Source organism: Orbicella franksi, chromosome 4 (assembly GCF_964199315.1).
Source record: "Orbicella franksi chromosome 4, jaOrbFran1.1, whole genome shotgun sequence".
NCBI classification, from domain to species: Eukaryota; Metazoa; Cnidaria; class Anthozoa; order Scleractinia; family Merulinidae; genus Orbicella; species Orbicella franksi.
The window spans coordinates 20,832,178-20,850,385 of record NC_138148.1 but is presented as its reverse complement, the minus strand read 5'-3'; the positions used below and the strand labels follow the sequence as shown (position 1 = coordinate 20,850,385).

Below are 18,208 nucleotides of genomic sequence, written 5' to 3'. Positions count from 1 at the left end.
CAGACCATATCTTCTGATCCTCTTCCTTGGAAAAAGTTCCCTGAAGACAGTACAAAGATGCTTTTTGATTCTTAAGGTATGAAAAGATTGATCTTCTGTTGACTTGATTTCGTAACCCGATACATTCAAAGATATTATTTTAATACGGTTAGCCATAATCTAAAACAAGTATGTGACAGTTAGGTATTATTGGATTGTTGAACTTAGTATCGACACGATTGTAGCAGCGAAAAAAGTAGAAAAGTAAAAAAAAGACAAAGAACAACACAACACGTACACAGATAATTCACGTACGCAGATAATTTATAAAACAGTATAAACAAATAAACAAAAGCTATTTTAAAAAAACGCTCTCCTGGGAGCAGCAATCGAACAAAGAGGACCGCATAACGAGAGGTAAATCACAATAGTATTATGTAATTATATGGGACAGTTCTGTTGAACAAAAGAGATTTGCCAAAGTAGTTTCGTTGGGGAGAGAAGAAAGGAAACACCTACAGTTTTTCCAGATCTTCGACGCTGTTGATCCCGATTACATAGACGTCTAAAGATAAATCGGGTTTAACAAAAATTTTTCCGTCAGTGGTCCATACTTTCCATCCTTGACGTAACCGTTTTTTGTCGCGAACTTTCTTGAATAAAGCAGCCCTTTGGGCAGTTAGATTTTCATTTATGTAAATTTTTTCAGCACCTGAAATATGTCGGACGTTTAACTTGCGTAATTTCCGACGACCATAATACATTTCTTTCTTACTGTAATAGTTATTAAAGCGAACGATTATTGGATTTGGTTGCCGATTACCTTTTTTAAAGCGGTGGACAATGTCGATGTCTTCAGGTCCTACGTCTGCATCAATGCTTCGTGCCAATAGTAGAAGTATTTACTCTCTGAATAGCTCCGTTGACTCGCTTCACAACTGGGATTTTTGTTTTTGTATGATTTAGTATTTTCCTTTAATTCCAGTCGGGTTACTTTCCCGCTGGATTGGTGTTTTTTTTTTTCATTATATTTTCTCTGTACTTATTTAAGAGGGAAAGAATTAATTAGTTAATTATTATTAAAGGCTGTCTTACATCCCACTTGCTGTCTGTCTTGTGTTGCATGTTTGAATGTTCTTGTAGCCCCTGTAGAAGACTTTGTTTCCCAAACCGAAATATAAAAGAGGGATACAGAACTATACCGGCTTTCACTTTTCTTCACTTCACCTTTTGCGTCTTTCTCTGACAAATATTTTATGGGAGACTCATGAACACTTTATGTCGCTAGAGAACTATAAACTATTTGTAAAGATTAAACTCTCAACATTCCAAACTCGGATTCAGCCTAATTTTGAACAATGCAATATTATTATGCACGTTTCAATTTGACAGGCCGATTATTGTTCTCATTAGGACGATTTAATTTCTGCGCTATGGTTAGTCCTCCCGATTTTCTTTTAATTTGAATCGCATGGATGAAGCTGGGCCCGATTTGTAAAATCTGTTGCGCTGCAATCGATGAACCTCATAACGAATGGCTTTTAACATACATTCGTTTGCAACAAGGAAGATTAGGAAAACATATTTTTTTCAATTGCATGTGCAATTAATTTTTTTCGTAACATATTTCTGACGCCAAAGGAAATACCGCCGGTCAAAAAATCTCCCAGCCTTAGCCACCCACGTGGGCTCGTTGGACTGCGCGAGAACTGAGAACGGCGACATTACAGATTCCCAGGATTCCCAGGAGTATCGAATTGATGTTGCACGAGGCTGAGGAGCATAACAGCTGTTCTTAGAATTTCTCTCCGAACAACACCTTCCTGCAGTTTGGACGAATTGTGGTAAGCCAATATGTTATTTATGATTTGTTTCGTCGTTTTTTTTCACGGTTGGCAGAGATTTGTACATAGTACAAGCTAATTACATAGTACAAGCTTATTACAAGGGACGTGACGATCCGGATCGTCGGTCGACAGACACCATTGTGCGCGCTTTCTCTTTGGAGTTCAATACTAACCTTTTAATACTACAAATTAAATCTGGTATGAAATCAAGAAAATACTGCAAAATCTGTATGAGGTTACCATAATTTATAGAATGCGATTGCTTTGTAATCAACGGGGCTTGTGATCTGGCAGCCCTGTCGGACAGGGTTTTCAAAATACTCCGTGTCCGGCAGTCAAAATTTGTTGTTGTTGTTGTTTTTAATTTCAGTTAATTATGTCAAATCCTTGTTTATATGGCTGAATACTTCACTATTTTCCCCGCGATGCGAATTTCAGCAGGCACCCAAACCAAATGACCGGCAGTCAAAGTGTTTTGTAGTTTAGGCTAAATAGCACTCCGGTTAGCTATAAAAGCACCCCGGTTAGCCTGAATAACGTTCCCGGTTAGCCTGTTTACGGTTGGCGGTCAATTATGTTAAGGGTAACACTATATGTACTTAAGGAATTCCGAGTGTTGCCGGCTGGTTGCCGTAGTGCAGTAGTCATGAGTATTGCTTGCCATGCTGGCGACCCGGGTTCGATTCCTCTTGGGGTCGCCTGTCACAGAGTTCTTTTTATGTTGTTTTACCGGACACGGAGTCTTTAAAAAAACCTGTCCGGCTGCTGGACATGTAGCCACAGCGTTTGTTTTTGTTTTGATTCTGTCGCCAAAGAAAGCGTCAGAAAAATTGAAAGGATTTGGGTTATTTGGCAGCCTCAAATTTAACTTACTGGTAAAAACAGGTACAATATTTTTGCTTTGGATGCCAGTTGGCTAACAACTACTGTATTTTGTAATGTGTAGTACCGTGCACCATGTAAAATAATGAAAACCCAGTTTACTCTTTTAGCCACACCATGTAGTTACATATATATGCATATATTTAGTTTGAAAGATTGAAAAATACAAACATCGGCATAACATGATTAAACTTAAGCTGCATGAAGACCTGAAGTCCGCGTGTGTTTTGAACTTACCCTCTGATACTTAAAGTGCCACTGAAACAATTTTTTGTATCCTCTTTTGTTTGCCCAATTTTGCTTGTGGTTTCAAACATGCTTATGATCATGGTGAACTTTATTTTTGTCAAATCTTTACGGAAAGTTGTGTTTTTGAAGCAAAAGTGTGTTCTTACTCTGGAACCAACCCGTTGATGCCTGTGCCGACCACAACCGGCCGTGATGAGCATCACCTCTGACCAAAGCTGGCATCACTTATACTGGAAAGATCTTTCTAATGATACCCAGATCAGAGTGATGGGGTTAATTGAGCCTTAAATATGTATGGAAATGCTTAAAAATTAGAGAGAAAAACTCTGAGCAAAATTTCCCTCAACTACACTTGGCTATTACACGGTAAGAATTTCCCGTCTCAATGATGCTCTCCTGGGAATTCTTGAATGGGAAGCAAGCCCAGTAGATGGCCAACACCTGCAGCAAAAATATTAGAAATGGGGAAAAAGGAAAGGCAAGGAAAAAAAATAAAAAAGCGAAAAGCCTAAAGACACATCAAAATATTGATTTGTGTGCATGCCTGAGCAAAAATGTCATAAAACACGATGCATCCTTAAGGGACAACCAGTGGATCTTAATTACAACATTGACATCATTGCAAAATATGTCACCTGGATACGAGAAGTAGTTGATTTCTTGATTGTTCTCTTGTTTTAATTGCTATAATTCTGGACCGTACAAATCAAGACAAACATGGCCTGTTTTGTCGGGGTACAAGATGATGTGCTTTTGTTATATAACTGGGACAATTATGACTTTGAATCATTTTGGGATAGTAACGTGAGAACAGCTTTATTTCATTGGCTGTATTTTGATTACATTTGTTGATTAGTTCCAGTGTCAGCAAATAGTTGAGTCTGTATCCAGCCAAGGTTGAAATTGTTTCGAATCAACAAAAAAGTACTCTGAAGGTAATATCTGTAAGAGTAAGCCTGAACCAAGGAATGGCAATGTAAAGGCTGTCTTTTTATTGCTTGGCCAAAATAGTCAAATCAGTTGCCAGTGGCACGGAGTTTGTTTACGATAAACCAGCACTTGATTGTAAATGTTAACTAATCTTTATGCTTCCAGCTTAGAATACTGTATGGAAAAAAATGATACTTTTACAAATAAGCTTTTATCCTTAAATATTACCAATTAAAAGTGGAAATGAGGTGTTTAGCATGAATTTTGAAGGCAAATATAAATGTGTTAGGTCTATTAACCCATTGACGCCTGAATGAAATTACCCGCGACCCACCCCTAATTCCCTGGCGTTTTTTTGGAATATTTCAGAGCGAGCGAAAGCACAAAAATAAACCATATGCGCAGTAACCACAGACACAAGATCAGGTTTCAAGACATCGTTTATTTAAAGTTGAATAAATGAAGGGTCAAAATATTAAAAAAATATTAGCAAAAAGAACTCCACATGATGTGTAAAACTGATGAGAAAACAAGAAATTATATTATTTCTTTACCGTACGACAAAATGTCCTACAGAAGCTGAGAAAATTGACTATGCGAAAATGAGTTAATCATTGACTTTGGAGGACAAAAACAAAACCAAAATACAACAGAATTTCATTCTTGTACTATAACCGCTAACATTTGAGAAAACAATGAAAAATAAAAGCGAAGAACTCATGTAAAATTCAATCTGAAAACAAGAAATTGAGCAATTTCTTTGCCGCGCGACGAAAATATTACAACGCTGTGAAAGAAAGATGAAAGTCATAAATCAAAAAGACGACAAAAGCAAGCGAATTATTTTGAGATCAGTCGTATTTCAACTGTGTTAAATTAGTGACTATTTAGTTCTTTTCTCAGCGGTTCTGTAGTAGCTGAATAATAGCCCATTCACACCAATTAAACAAGTTTGCCTAAACATGGTTAGATAAAACAGTGTTTAGTTAAACATGTTTTGTTGTAGAGGTCATTCACACCAAGGAAGCCAATTTAACTCCATGCATTCTTAGCGCACTTCAATTCGCCTCGCCTGCATGACCGAAATATCTTTCCTTACCGGGGTCCTGTGGAGCAAATAATAGGGTCCCACAAATAGCCTATCACGCACACATTGACAACAAAAACATGGTGCAAAATGGTTTAAAAAACTGACAAAATATTACTGTCGTTGTCGCTGAACTGAACGAGAGAACATAATAGAGCACAAATAAGAAAGAACTGAGCTGTTATTGCGAGGATTCAGTACACGAGGAGGAAAAGACGCACCTGTTTTTTGTTTTTTGTAAATCTGATCGCTTATCTACAACAGTTGCCGGTCAGAGAAATTTGGGTGAAACCAAAGGCAAATTTATTTTGGCGTATGGCTGAAGACCAATGGACCGACAACAACTGGGTCGGACACTTACGAATGTCCCAGGTAACCTTCCAAAAACTTGCGAAGAACTGGCTCCTTTCAATGAGAGATGAGATACAAACTATTGCAAAGCAAGTGAGTTGCAATAACATTGTACAGACTTGCAGACACGGCCAGTTATAGGATGGTATCAAACCTCGTTGGCGTTGGCAAATCAACAGTTTGCCAAATCGTGCTTGAGGTATGTACCTGCATTGTTGAAGTTTTGTTCAAGAGACTTGTTCACTCGCCCGGTTCTTGACAAGACATTGAAACGGAAATTGCGGCTTTCTTCATGCGTGTGGGCTTTCCCCAGGTAGTAGGTGCTGTCGATGGATGTCACCTTGCAATTTTGGCACCAAATGAAAATCCTGAAGATTATGTAAATCGAAAAGGATTTTATTCAATAATCCTCCAGGGTTTGGTGGACAGCAATTATCTTTTTAGAGACATGTATGTTGGCTGGCCTGGGAAGGTTCATGATTCTCGTGTTTTTAAGAATTCACCTCTCTATGATGCTTGCTGTGCACGAACGTTTCTTCCCATGGGGTTAAGCAAAGTTATCGCCAACGTTGTGGTACCACCCGTCATTCTTGGTGATTCAGCCTATGGACTCACCAACTGGTTAATGAGGCCTTTTACTGACCGGGGAAACCTTTCCAATGAGGAGGTGGCCTTTAACTCAGCACACAGCAAAACAAGGGTAGTGGTGGAAAATGCATTTGGAAGACTTAAGGGACAATTTAGACCCCTTGGAAAAAGGCTAGATCAGTCTGTTGAAAATGCAACCATAACAGTCACAGCTTGTTGTGTTCTTCATAACTATTGTGAGGTTATGAAAGAAGAATTTGATGAAGGATGGCTAGAGGAGGTGCAATTACACCTGAACATCCAACCATGTGACAGAGAAGAAAAACAAGACAGGGAGGCAGCTGAAATAAGGAATCCCCTCAAGAGTTTTATTTCATAGACCAGTTTTGTTTCCTTTTAAGTACTTATCCTGAGGGTGTTTCTGACATTTTTATTGCTAGCCGTTAGAATGACGGGGAGGGGTGGAGAATTCTTTTGGGTTTGTTATTCATGATTTCTGAATATTTTTGGATTAGAGAATTTTGGCAAGACAGTACTTTCTCAATAAAGTTTCTTCTTTGAAGTTTTCTTTTTCCAGAGTCTGTCTCTTCTGACAGACTATTATCCTCTTTTTGGAAGAGCTTACTGGTACCTCAGATAGTATGATAAAAACAAACAAAAACATTATAATTTGCTATTCTTTTTCTGTTATTATTAGGTTCCTTCTGGGTATTTTGTTGGTTCGGAAATACTATTCAGCTAGAATTGTTTTATTATTTAATTTTGGCTTGGGATAGTCTTGAAGTGTGCTTCAGGTCCTAGGGATTGTTTGGATTTTGATTTATGCCTCATGCCTCTATTAAAGACAAAACAAAACAGAAAGACAAGTGAGTAAACAACAAAAGAAAAGAGAGGGCAGACCTCTGCATATAAATAAGGACATGAAACTTTACAATGTTTTCTGCAACGCATGCACTGCTAGTCATGTTTCCCTGCAAACTGCAAGTCACTGGTGTTTATGACCGAGTATAAGAGAGCAGAATGATTGGCCTTTTGGGTGGATAAATCTTGAATGAAAAAGTTATCTGTTAATATTACAGAGCTGTTTTAACTGGGGTGTTTAATTTACAGATTGTCATTTCAAGTGCCATGCTCACTACATTACTGGGGACCATATTCAAAACTGAAATTTCTCCCCATAGTTTTAACTTCCTAAAAGAGCTGAGGATAACAGTGCTTGATTTTAAAGGTTGCTCACAGGCATGTTTAAGATGAATGTTGATCCTAAAAAAACAATCAGATTTGATACGTGAAGGCTATAAATGAAATTTCATGAAATTTAAAAGGTACAGTCTGAGTAAATTTCGTTTTGTTCTGAGGCCCTCCAAGGTGAGGTACTGGACCTGATAGTCACAAAAACGATAACCCTGTGATCCTTTTCTAGACAAAAAGTGCAAAACCAATGAGAGAAAGTATAACATAAAGCATATACTTTGTCGCGTACCCAAGTACATGGGGAACGGTAAGCGTCAACCACAGCGTACAAACTTGATTTTTAAATTACTTTAATGAATCAGCTATCGTACACGTGCGGTGAAAACTACAAGGCAAATTTGATTGCGTAATCAGAAACGAACCTAAATAAATAACAAGCGAAAATAGAAATCATAAAAAGCAAAAAAGCGATCAATATGTACAATAGAAACTCACGTCTGATCCTGCGTTAGCGAGGTAAACACATAGACTCCAAGAAAATAACTCAAACTCCTGACTCCTAAACACTCGGATGACCCCGATACTGAGATGACTGCGTGGGTTATGTAAGCGACTGGCTTTTAAAGTAAATTGATAGCTAAATCACATGATATAAAACGCTCTGATTAATGATTAAAGGGCACGAACAATGAAACGATAGAAACGATAATAAAACTAAACAGAGCTGCAATGATAGAGTAAACAAAAACGATCTCTTATACTTTGAGCGTTCAGCACACTCCTCGCCCAAGGATTCTAATCCTTGTTACTTATTTGTTACATGTCACTATTCAGTTTGGTTTTGGATCAACTTCTTCTCCGTCATCAGGCAATAGTAGGACAAGCTCCTTGATGGGTCGTAGGTAGGTCTTCCTTTCTCCGTCTCTAACAACGTCAACTTTAACCTTTCTAACTCTGTCATCCTCACTTCTTATGGCCTCTGAGATTCGTCCCAGTGGCCAGTCGTTGCGGTGCCGTGACTCGTCTCGCATGAGGACGACATCTCCGACGCGTAGGTCTCGCTGCATCTCTGTCCACTTCCGTCGGGGCTGCAAGCTTTGTAGGTACTCCCGTCGCCATCTCGTCCAAAACTGATCTGCTAGGAACTGAACACGTCTCCAGCGACGATGAGCGTATATGTCAGGGCGTAGGAACTGACCTGGAGGGGGTCCAGCTGGGCGTGTTTTCATTGTCAGTAACATCGCAGGAGACAGAGGTAGTGGGTCGTCTGGGTCGGATGGCAGCGCAGATATGGGTCTGGCGTTAACGATGGCTACCACCTCAGCCATCAGTGTGATAAGCAACTCGTGTGTCAGCTGAGGCCTGCCCAGTTCGGCAAACATAGCATCTAATACTCGACGGATGGTATTGATTTGCCTTTCCCACACGCCGCCAAAATGTGATGCGTGGGGAGGGTTAAACTCCCATTTGCATCCGTACTCCGTCACAAATTTCTCCACTTTCTTGTCGTTGAGCTCCGACACTGCTTCTCCAAGCTCTGTTTTGGCTCCGATGAAGTTAGTTCCTCTGTCGCACCTAAGAAGCGTAGCATGGCCTCGTAGCGCGAAGAATCTCCTCAGTGCGCAGATAAAGGCGCTGGCATCCATGGCTTCTAGGACTTCAATGTGTATGGCTCTACTGCTGAGGCACGTGAAGACCAGACCCCAGCGTTTAGCATTCGCGGTCCCTCCTCTTGTTTTACGCGTTTGCACCGCCCAAGGCCCGAAAACATCGAAGCCCACGTTAGTGAAGGGAGGACAGACTTCAGTCCTATCAGGCGGAAGGTCTGCCATGCGCTGCTCCAGTGGTGGTCCTCTTAGCTTCTTGCAGGGAACACAAGCTCCGACGACTTTCGTCACAGTGTCATGACCTCCGATGAGCTAGAATCCTGCCTGTCGAATGGCTCCTCCGGTAATCTGTCTTCCTTGGTGGTGCACCTGGAGGTGGTGGTGTTTCGCTACAAGCCGTGACACATGGTGATTCTTTGGCAGTATGATTGGGTGTCTCTCTCCGTACTCCATCTCTGCTCTCCTTAATCTGCCTCCGACGCGCAGGATCCCGTAGTTGTCAAGGAACGGGTCAAGGTGGTACAGATGTGAGCCTTTGAGGGATTTCTTTGCGCCGTGCTGAACTTCTCTCGGTAGCTCGGGCTCCGTCCTGGCATCTCGCAACAACTCCCTAAATGCTGCTCTCTGTGTGGTGCTTATTATGACGCGCAGAGCTTGATCCCACTCTTCGACTGTTGGAAGTCTACGTTTGCCCGGTCCTTTAGGCACTTCACTCCTAGGGTTAACTCCTCGTGCTTTGGAGTCTCTACGGCGTTTGAATTCTCTTGCCACAACGATAAGATTGGCGACTGCGCGCTGCAGGGACCTTAAGGAGGAGAACCTCTGGAATCTTTTTGCCCAAACGTCTGGTTCTTCGCCTCTTTTATCCATTGTGACTTTGGCCCTGAGCACTCCCTTGCGAACTTCAGGATCACTCGCGTCGAGTGTGAACGTTTCATCCGGTCGAGGGGTACCTTGCGGTCTTTTAAGGAATCCTGGCCCTCCGAGCCAGGTCGATGCCATTAACTTGTCAGGGGGAACTCCGCGCGTGGCCAAATCTGCTGGATTCTGCTCGCTCTCCACATATCTCCACTGCTCTGGGGTAGACAGACTTCTGATTAGCTGTACTCGGTTGGCCACGTAGACGTAAAACCGGCGGCTTTCGTTTGTGATGTAGCCTAGCACTACTTTCGAGTCGGTGTAGTATGTCACCTCCGAGATCTTTACGTCAATTTCTTTGATAACTCTCTGAGCTGCTTGAACTGCTAGCACTGCTCCGCACAGTTCGAGTCGTGGGATGCTTGTAGGGTTTACGGGGGCAACCTTGGCTTGACCGTAGACGAGAGACGTGGACATCTCGTTTACTTCGTTGAACTGGCGGAGGTAGACTGCAGCTCCAATGGCGTCCTGACTCGCGTCAGAAAAGGCGTGTAGTTCCACTCTGGTCACAGTGCCAAATTCCTTTGGGTGGTAACAGCGGGGGACAGATAGGTGCTGTAACTCCAGGAGAGAATCTCTCCAGCACGTCCACCGGTTCATCATTGCGGTAGGAAGAGGGTCGTCCCAGGCTAAGGGGGTTTTGTTCTCGGCTCTTCGCTCCCCCATGAGTACGAGCTGCTGTAGTATTTTTCTCCCCTCGAGCATGGCAGGTACCGCAAAACCGAGCGGGTCATACACAGAGTTGACAATAGACAAGACTCCTCTCCTGGTGAATGGTTTCTCCGGTGAACACACCTTGAAGGTGAAGGCATCCGTCTCCAAATCCCAGAAAACTCCTAGCGACCGTTGCGCGGGCAGACTGTCGCTGCGCAGGTCGAGGTCACGCACATCCTTTGCTCGGTCCTCAGCAGGAAAGGCTTCCATGACTTCCACTGAATTTGACACGACTTTGTGTAGTCGTAGCTTAGCTGTGGCTAGGGTGGCTTGTGTACCTTTCACCAAGTCTATCGCTCCTTGGGCGGTCGTCAGCGAAGCCAAACCATCATCGACGTAGAAATTACGGCATATAAAATTCTTGGCCTCCTCGCCATACTTCTCCTCGCCGTCTACCGCCGTTCTGCGAAGTCCATACGTGGCGACTGCGGGGCTCGGTCCATTGCCAAACAGGTGGACGTTCATGCGATATTCTGTGATGGGTTTCGACGGGTCATTATCCTCGAACCACAGGAAACGAAGGAAGTCTCTGTGTGCCGGGTCTACGTGGAATGAATGGAACATTTGTTCGACGTCGCACATGATGGCAACATTCTCCTTGCGGAAACGCATTAGAACTCCAATGAGGTTGTTCATCAAGTCAGGGCCAGGTAAAAGCACTTTGTTTAACGACACTCCTCTAAACTCGCAACTCGAGTCGAACACAACGCGAATAGTGTGCTTTGTGTTATGGTAGGTCGCGAAATGCGGTAAGTACCAAGAACGCCCAGGGGGAGGCGGAGCGTCATCGCGCGGGACAGGAGAGGCGTGGCCCTTCTCGATTATCTTGCCCATGAACTCCAGGTAGTCCGCTTTCATTTCAGGTTTCCTGTTGAACGTCTTAAGAAGCCCTTGTAGGCGTTGCATGGCTTGGGCTCGGTTGTCTGGCATTGTCTGGCGTTCATCACGAAATGGCAAGGGCATTTCCCAGTTACCACTTGCGTTCTTGTGTATCCCTCTCTCCATAATCTCTAGAAAGGCGCGGTCCTCGTGGGAGAGACTGGGCTCGTTGTCGTTTCGCGTAGTCTTGAAGATACTATCAGGGGGGCGCTCCAAAGGGGGGTCTGTGATCTTGAATTGGTTGGGGCAGGGCACCAGTTCGTAGCTTCCGTCTCCAGGCTCCTTCTCTCCATGTATTAGTGGACAGATTTGTGAGGCGGGCGAGAATGTGCGCAGGGCCACTAGGGAAGTCGAGGCACATCTGACCACTGATAGTCCAGCCGAGGGCCAGTCGCTGCCCCCAGGGTGCTCCTCTCGGGCCATTCCTGGATTCCCTAACCTTTAACAGTTCTGGTGCGTCCTGGCCGATTAGCAAGTGAACTTTGGCAGTCTCATCTAGGGGAGGTATTTCGCTAGCTATGGCCGTCAAGTGCGGGAACCTCCTCGCCATGCTTGGGGTTGGAATCTCACGTTTGTCCTGTGGGATGGTATCGCACTCGGTGAGGGTAGGCAAGACAAACTCTGCTCCACTGATAGATCGTACTGTGATGCCAGCTACTCGCCGGCCGTATTTCTCCTCTCTCTCACCGCTGCATGTGGATAGGAAGTATTTCTCTAGGGGGCCACCTGCTCCGAGGTCGTCGGCTAATTCGCTGGTGACGAGAGAGCTGTTGCTCTGCTCATCGATGATGGCGTAGACACGCTTGGTAAGGTGTGGGCTACGCTGGCTATAGACGTCCACCAGCAGGGTTTTGCTGCAAGACACACCTCCTGTAGGTTCACAGAGTGCAGTGCATTTCGCGCTGACTGCTTCATTCTCCGGTTTGGGGGGCGGCTGTTTCTCCTTGTGCAGTAAGGCACTATGGCGCTTGTCCCCACAGATCGTGCACTGTATAGGCGTGTTGCACTCGCTTGCAATGTGAGCGTTGCTGAAACAGCGAAAGCACAGGCACGCGTCCATTATCCACTGCGTGCGTTCTTCCAGTGTTTTTGCAGCGAAGGCCTTGCACTCCGATAGGTTGTGCGCGCTGCTTTCGTGATATGGACAATGCTTACTCCTTGTCTCTCTCTTTCCGGGATTCTCCTTCTTCTCTTTTCTGGGAACTTCGTTGTTTTCAGCCGGGGATCGAATGCCTGTCTTGAACGATTTATGATCTCGCTCCCTGCGTTGTTTTGGCGGGGGAACGTGGGCACCATCCTTACCAGCGAGGATGTTCGGATTGTTCTTGGTCCTGGCTTGTTCCTGAACAATTTTGGAGAATCTGGAGAAGGGGGGGTACATTCCTCGGTGGCTGTCGGAATAATTCGCGATTTCTTTCTCCCATTTAGTGCGGACGAATTGTGGTAGTTTCTCGGCTATTGGTTGGATAGCGCTCGGGTAGTTAAGGCATGCGAGTCCCGGGAGAAATGTCACTTGACTTTCGATGTCAGCACAAAGATCTGCGAACTGTTGCAGTTTATCGTTTTCGTGCTCGCTGAACGTCACTGTGTTTCGCAGGCGCTCTAGCAGTTTGTTACTGATAACCGCAGCGCTTCCAAATCGCTTCTCAAGTTCCGCCCACAAATCCCTTAGCAACGCGACGGGATCGCGCATTTGTCGCTTCCTGTAATTGTCAACCAAGCGCTGTGGTGCTCCGCTAGTGAAACTTCTTAAGTAGTTAATTTCCTGAGTTGGGGACACATCAGTATCCATTAGCATGGCTTTAAAGGCACTTCTCCAAGGGTGAAAAAGGGTAGGGTCCCCCGAGAACACATCAGGTTGGCATTTCGGGAGATTTTGCCTAGCCAGACCAGCTACTATTTGTTGGTTCACGACTGTGAGAGAGTCAATTAGCTGACTTCCGGTCATATCTTTGAACGGAGTTGAAGCTATGAGTGGCTGTCGATGGAAGGCAGTGTTTCGATCCTCTCTGTGATCTTCGTTAGTTAAATTCTGGTCTGGCGGATCTGGGTTTGGAAGGAGGGGAATTCGCTGTTGAGGTGTTTTTTCCGATGTCTTTAATTTTGGGGCAGCGGACAATAGTGGCTTTGTTGTCTCTGACGCGCTTAGCGGATCATGTTCGCGCTCGTGGCGAAATGAGTTTCCCGTGGGTAGGGGGCTAGGCGTGGGAGAAGAGTGAACCCATTGTGAAGTGCGCTGCTCTGTCTTAATTTTGGGAACTTTGAACTCTGGCAATTCTGACTCCCTTTCTAAGTCTTCTTCCAATAGGGCGTTCTCAAAAACTTTGAGCTTAGCATTTGCTATCGCGGCTTTTTTATCCGCTCCTAAGATCGCCATCTCGGACTCAAACCGTGCATTCTCTTGTTGACGAATTCTTTCTGCCTCTGCGTCGCACGTCCTGCGCTCGAGTTCTTTTTGCGCTATTAGCCGCGTGTATTGAGCTTCTTCTTTCGCTGCTTTAGCATCGGCTAGCGCTCGCAACCTAGCGATTGTACTGCTAGTTTTCGAGACTGATGAACGGCGCGAGGAGTGACGAGAAGAGACAGATCGTAACTCCAACAATTTGCTGGATTGTCTACTAATTCTATTTTTTAACTTCTCTACAAGTAAGAGGGCCCTTTCTAAGATATGGTTCTCTTCATTGAGGTGAGCTTCTCCTACGTGATCTTCGTGTGAACCTTGGCTGTACAGGTCAAGCAACTCCTTCAACAGCTTTCCGAATTCTTCCGAGGCGACTGCGAGTTCACGCGCGACGGTCTCGATTTCGCTGTCCTCGCTTAACTCTTCTACCGATTTCATTACACTAAGGAGCCTTTTACGAGATTTCGTAATTTCCCTTCGTTTATCTTCAACGGCGTTTTGCAGGGGCTTCGGTGTCAATTTTATTCCCCTTTTACTTCTAGCTCCGGTCTCATTGGTTCCGCCGACATTTGGCGGTTCTGCATCTCGGCTTGCCATCGTTGCTGGCTCCGTATTTAAATAGTAAGATACGGCTTACCTCCTTTCGTCGATCGCTCAGACTTTTCACTGTCGCGTACCCAAGTACATGGGGAACGGTAAGCGTCAACCACAGCGTACAAACTTGATTTTTAAATTACTTTAATGAATCAGCTATCGTACACGTGCGGTGAAAACTACAAGGCAAATTTGATTGCGTAATCAGAAATGAACCTAAATAAATAACAAGCGAAAATAGAAATCATAAAAAGCAAAAAAGCAATCAATATGTACAATAGAAACTCACGTCTGATCCTGCGTTAGCGAGGTAAACACATAGACTCCAAGAAAATAACTCAAACTCCTGACTCCTAAACACTCGGATGACCCCGATACTGAGATGACTGCGTGGGTTATGTAAGCGACTGGCTTTTAAAGTAAATTGATAGCTAAATCACATGATATAAAACGCTCTGATTAATGATTAAAGGGCACGAACACTGAAACGATAGAAACGATAGAAACGATAATAAAACTAAACAGAGCTGCAATGATAGAGTAAACAAAAACGATCTCTTATACTTTGAGCGTTCAGCACATACTTGACTTTGCAACATGGGAAGTATTGTTACACAGCTATACTTGATCAGGAAAAATAGAGGGATTTCGGTAAATGTTGACCCTGTTTCAGAGTCAAAACATCACACTATACCAGTACCTCTCTTCCAGAGTGAAAAAGTGATTTCTATACCCTGCTCCAGATTCAGAGAGGGAAAAAAAGGTATACCCTGTTCAGCAGCAGATTCCTGTATGGTCCAAATTTGGGAGCACCTCCTTCCCCCAGGCCCTTTGCTTCAATGTTAATAGATTTATTAGCACTTCTAATGATTCCAGTGTACACAGTACTACATGTATGTAGTAATATGTACGCATAACACCTGTTGCCATGAAAAAGTTTTTCTGTAGACTTGTGGCTTGTTCTATTTTGACATACCACTCTTTCACCTTCCAGCATTAATAATTAACCCATAAAGTAACATTAAGCAAAACAGCATGTAACCGTGTATCATGTTTATTTTATTATGTTCCGATAAATCTCTGGCTTCCTTCTGGTAGAAGAACCTATCAAAGAACCTCTCCAAGAAATGTGATTGACATGCATGTGAAACTAAATGTAGAACTGAAGTTATGAGACATTGCAACCTTACTTGCTCTGGTCACAAAAATATTACTGGTAGCCATAGTAAACAACTACTGTTACACAAGTGCATGACATTTTTTCAATACAGAATTTTAAAAAACCTGTAAAGAAAAATTTTAAGAAGCTGTAAAATGACACAAATTTAAGCCATTAAGGGCTTTCTTGTTACATGAGAAAATGTAAGAGTGCACCTAATCCCAAAATATAATATAAAACTTTGCACCTATTCCAAAAACTTTTAGCCTTTATTTCCAGTTTTGGACTTTTTTATAGGCTTCAAAACTTACGATAAGCTAAGCATCACCTGTCACACAACCGAGCTAGTAAGGGGCGTGGGTCTATTCCTGATTTGATGTCACAAACTGCTTTGCATGCATCTCTACAAAGATTTACTGCGATGCAAATCAGTTTATGATGTCAAATCAGGAATAGACCCACGCCCCTCACTGGATTGGTTGTGTGACAGATGATGGCTCATAACTTTTACAGCGTATAATTAAGATAATTAAGTAATTAAGAATCAATTTCAATCTTGAAGTCCAGGTATAAATCAAATCCCACAGTTCACTCGAAATATGTGGGGATACCGTATTTCCTTGAATAAGAGCCCAGGGGGGAGAGGGGTGGTGTTTATTTGTTGGAGGATGCCTAATCAAGGGGGATGCTTATTAAGTTTTTCTTTCAAAAATATGAAATTTTATTTTGGCTACTGCACATAACAGAACTCTGCAAGCACATGGATATAGAAAAAACTACAAGTGACTAACAGAAAATAAACTGTTTTCCTACATGTACTGATGCCAGTGTAGTTACAGCTTACAAGATTGGAAATTATTTGCCAATAGAAACAGGTTTTCCTTGTATCTTTACTATTTAAGAAAGTTAGGGCGCTTATTTGCTATTTTGGTTGAGGGGGTGGGTGCTCATTCAGGGGAGGGCACTTATTAAAGTGTGGGCACTTACCAGTGGAAATACCGTATGCAAGACAGCCATTAAATGCAAGCTTTTGAGCTTTGTGATACAGGTAGATTTTTGCGGGCTAAAGCTGTAAAACAAGCTAATGAAAAAATGCAAACATCCAAAACACAAGCTCTGAAAATGACTTTAAATGGAAAAATAAAACCAGACAAAGCAGCCCTGGCCGTGGTCGTGAAAAGCAATAAAGCGTTTCCTGATCCTCGGTATTCCTCCACAGTGTTCTAGTCCACTTCTTTGGATTTTTCGTGAAAGTAGTGGTCTGTAATCTGTGGTTTGAGGTGAAGAATTGAGTAAACAACATTGAATCGTACGTGGCTTTCGCAAAACTCCGAATCAACAAGGGCCTCATCTTGTCATGTTTTTTCACGTGACGTTAGTTGCATAATAAGTTGGTCAGGTGGCAAACTACGTAACATTTTCTCATTAACATGGAAACAACAACAAACCTACCGAGAAGACTGGGAAGATGCTTCTCGTCGGCTTTCTTTCGTTTTTGTTTTTCCAAGGTTGGAAAACTGCAACTGGGTTGTGGGCTCTTCTCGCCGTCCGTCAGCTCCGTCTCCTTGCTTTGAGTACTTTCCAGAGCGGTTGAGCTTAGGGCGATAGCCGGTCTGGTAGCTGGCTTGTCCGATAAAATTTCGTCAATTTCGTCAAAGAAGGGTGCCTTCTTTTTAGGAGTTGCGTTGCTGGACCTCGACAGCGCATCTTCGTAGCCTCTGTAGGCCGAGATTAATGTGTGGATTCGGGTTTTGCACGAGTCGCAATCCCTGTCGTTGTACCCAGAAGCGTTTAGATAAGTGCTTATTTCTTGCCAAATTGGCTTTTTTCGGGTGCATTCTTTCAGACGTTGCTGAATATTCTCTTCCCCCCACTTCTCCAAAAGAATTATTGTCTCTTCTTTTTCCCATGCCCTTCCCCGCTTTTTATCGTCTCTTTCCTCCGCCATGTTGGTTAGACAGGGTTTAAACTACCTTTTAGAGGTAGTTTAATTAAACAGGTTTTAAACGTGTTTAGTTTGAGAGCGTGCGCGGTGTGAACGGGTAATTTTTTAACCATGTTTAGTTAAACGTGTTTAACTTTTTGGTGTGAACGGGGTATAAGACTCCAAAAAATATTTGAACGAAGCGAATAAACTAAATAAAGAAAGCGCCTGGACGTCGCCGTAAATTAAATATGCAGAAATCCAGCATGCAAGTTACTGTTCGCTTTTAAAACCTAAAATTCCCAAATACAGGGAGCCAAATGAAAGAAATGCGAAAGGAAGTTCAGTAACACTGAATTTCCATTTGAGCTGAGGCGAAGAAACCTATTTAAAAGCAAAAAATTGTGCAAAATTTCGCAGACGTGCTTTGCTGCATGACTGGGTGTTCAAATAATTCTTCCCGCTAATGCGAAAGCTTGAGGTTTTGCTGACAGCTTTTGCAGTCATTTTAACGCCTGTGGCCTTCCCGATCGTTTCAAAAGTTGAATTCAACTTTGAAGTAATAATGTACAGTACTATTTTTGTTTCTTAAGTCTGAAAAGCTGCTTTAATTCTGCGATCTGTCATCAAAACTTACTTGAAAGCGCTCCGATCTTCATGTTTTCGTGGCGCTTGAAGGAAGGAAAAATTCTTCACCAGAAAGGTTTGAGGACTTTGAACACCTTGATCTTCCATTCTGAGGCCACCTACACATCGATTTATGTTTCTCCTTTCCATTTTATGTGCCAAAGAAGTAATTCCTCTGTTTTAGGGATGAAACCAAGACCTTGGAAGTTTTTAGATTTGGCCCGCATCGCGCCATGATTAACTTCACTTTTTGAGAGCACGATTTTAAGAAGAAAAAC

At 43.1% G+C, this 18,208-nt stretch overlaps 2 protein-coding genes across 2 annotated transcripts; both read right to left on the bottom strand.

Moving 5' to 3' along the window:
- Positions 1–9,016: 9,016 nt before the first annotated feature.
- LOC145483703 (uncharacterized) lies at positions 9,017–11,651 on the bottom strand. The gene has a single exon (XM_081462248.1). It carries the CDS (start codon positions 11,646–11,648, stop codon positions 9,027–9,029), a length of 2,622 nt encoding a protein of 873 aa, XP_081318374.1. The 5' UTR covers positions 11,649–11,651; the 3' UTR covers positions 9,017–9,026.
- Positions 11,652–14,801: 3,150 nt separating this feature from the next.
- Positions 14,802–17,633, bottom strand: LOC145483733 (uncharacterized). The gene has a single exon (XM_081462282.1). The coding sequence runs from the start codon at positions 17,325–17,327 to the stop codon at positions 16,755–16,757; it is 573 nt and encodes a 190-aa protein (XP_081318408.1). The 5' UTR covers positions 17,328–17,633; the 3' UTR covers positions 14,802–16,754.
- Positions 17,634–18,208: the final 575 nt, after the last annotated feature.

Bases quoted from the DNA above. Each gene is read 5' to 3' on its own strand.
- LOC145483703 (XM_081462248.1), bottom strand. From the start codon at position 11,648: ATGGCCCGAGAGGAGCACCCTGGGGGCAGCGACTGGCCCTCGGCTGGA.
- LOC145483733 (XM_081462282.1), bottom strand. From the start codon at position 17,327: ATGGCGGAGGAAAGAGACGATAAAAAGCGGGGAAGGGCATGGGAAAAA.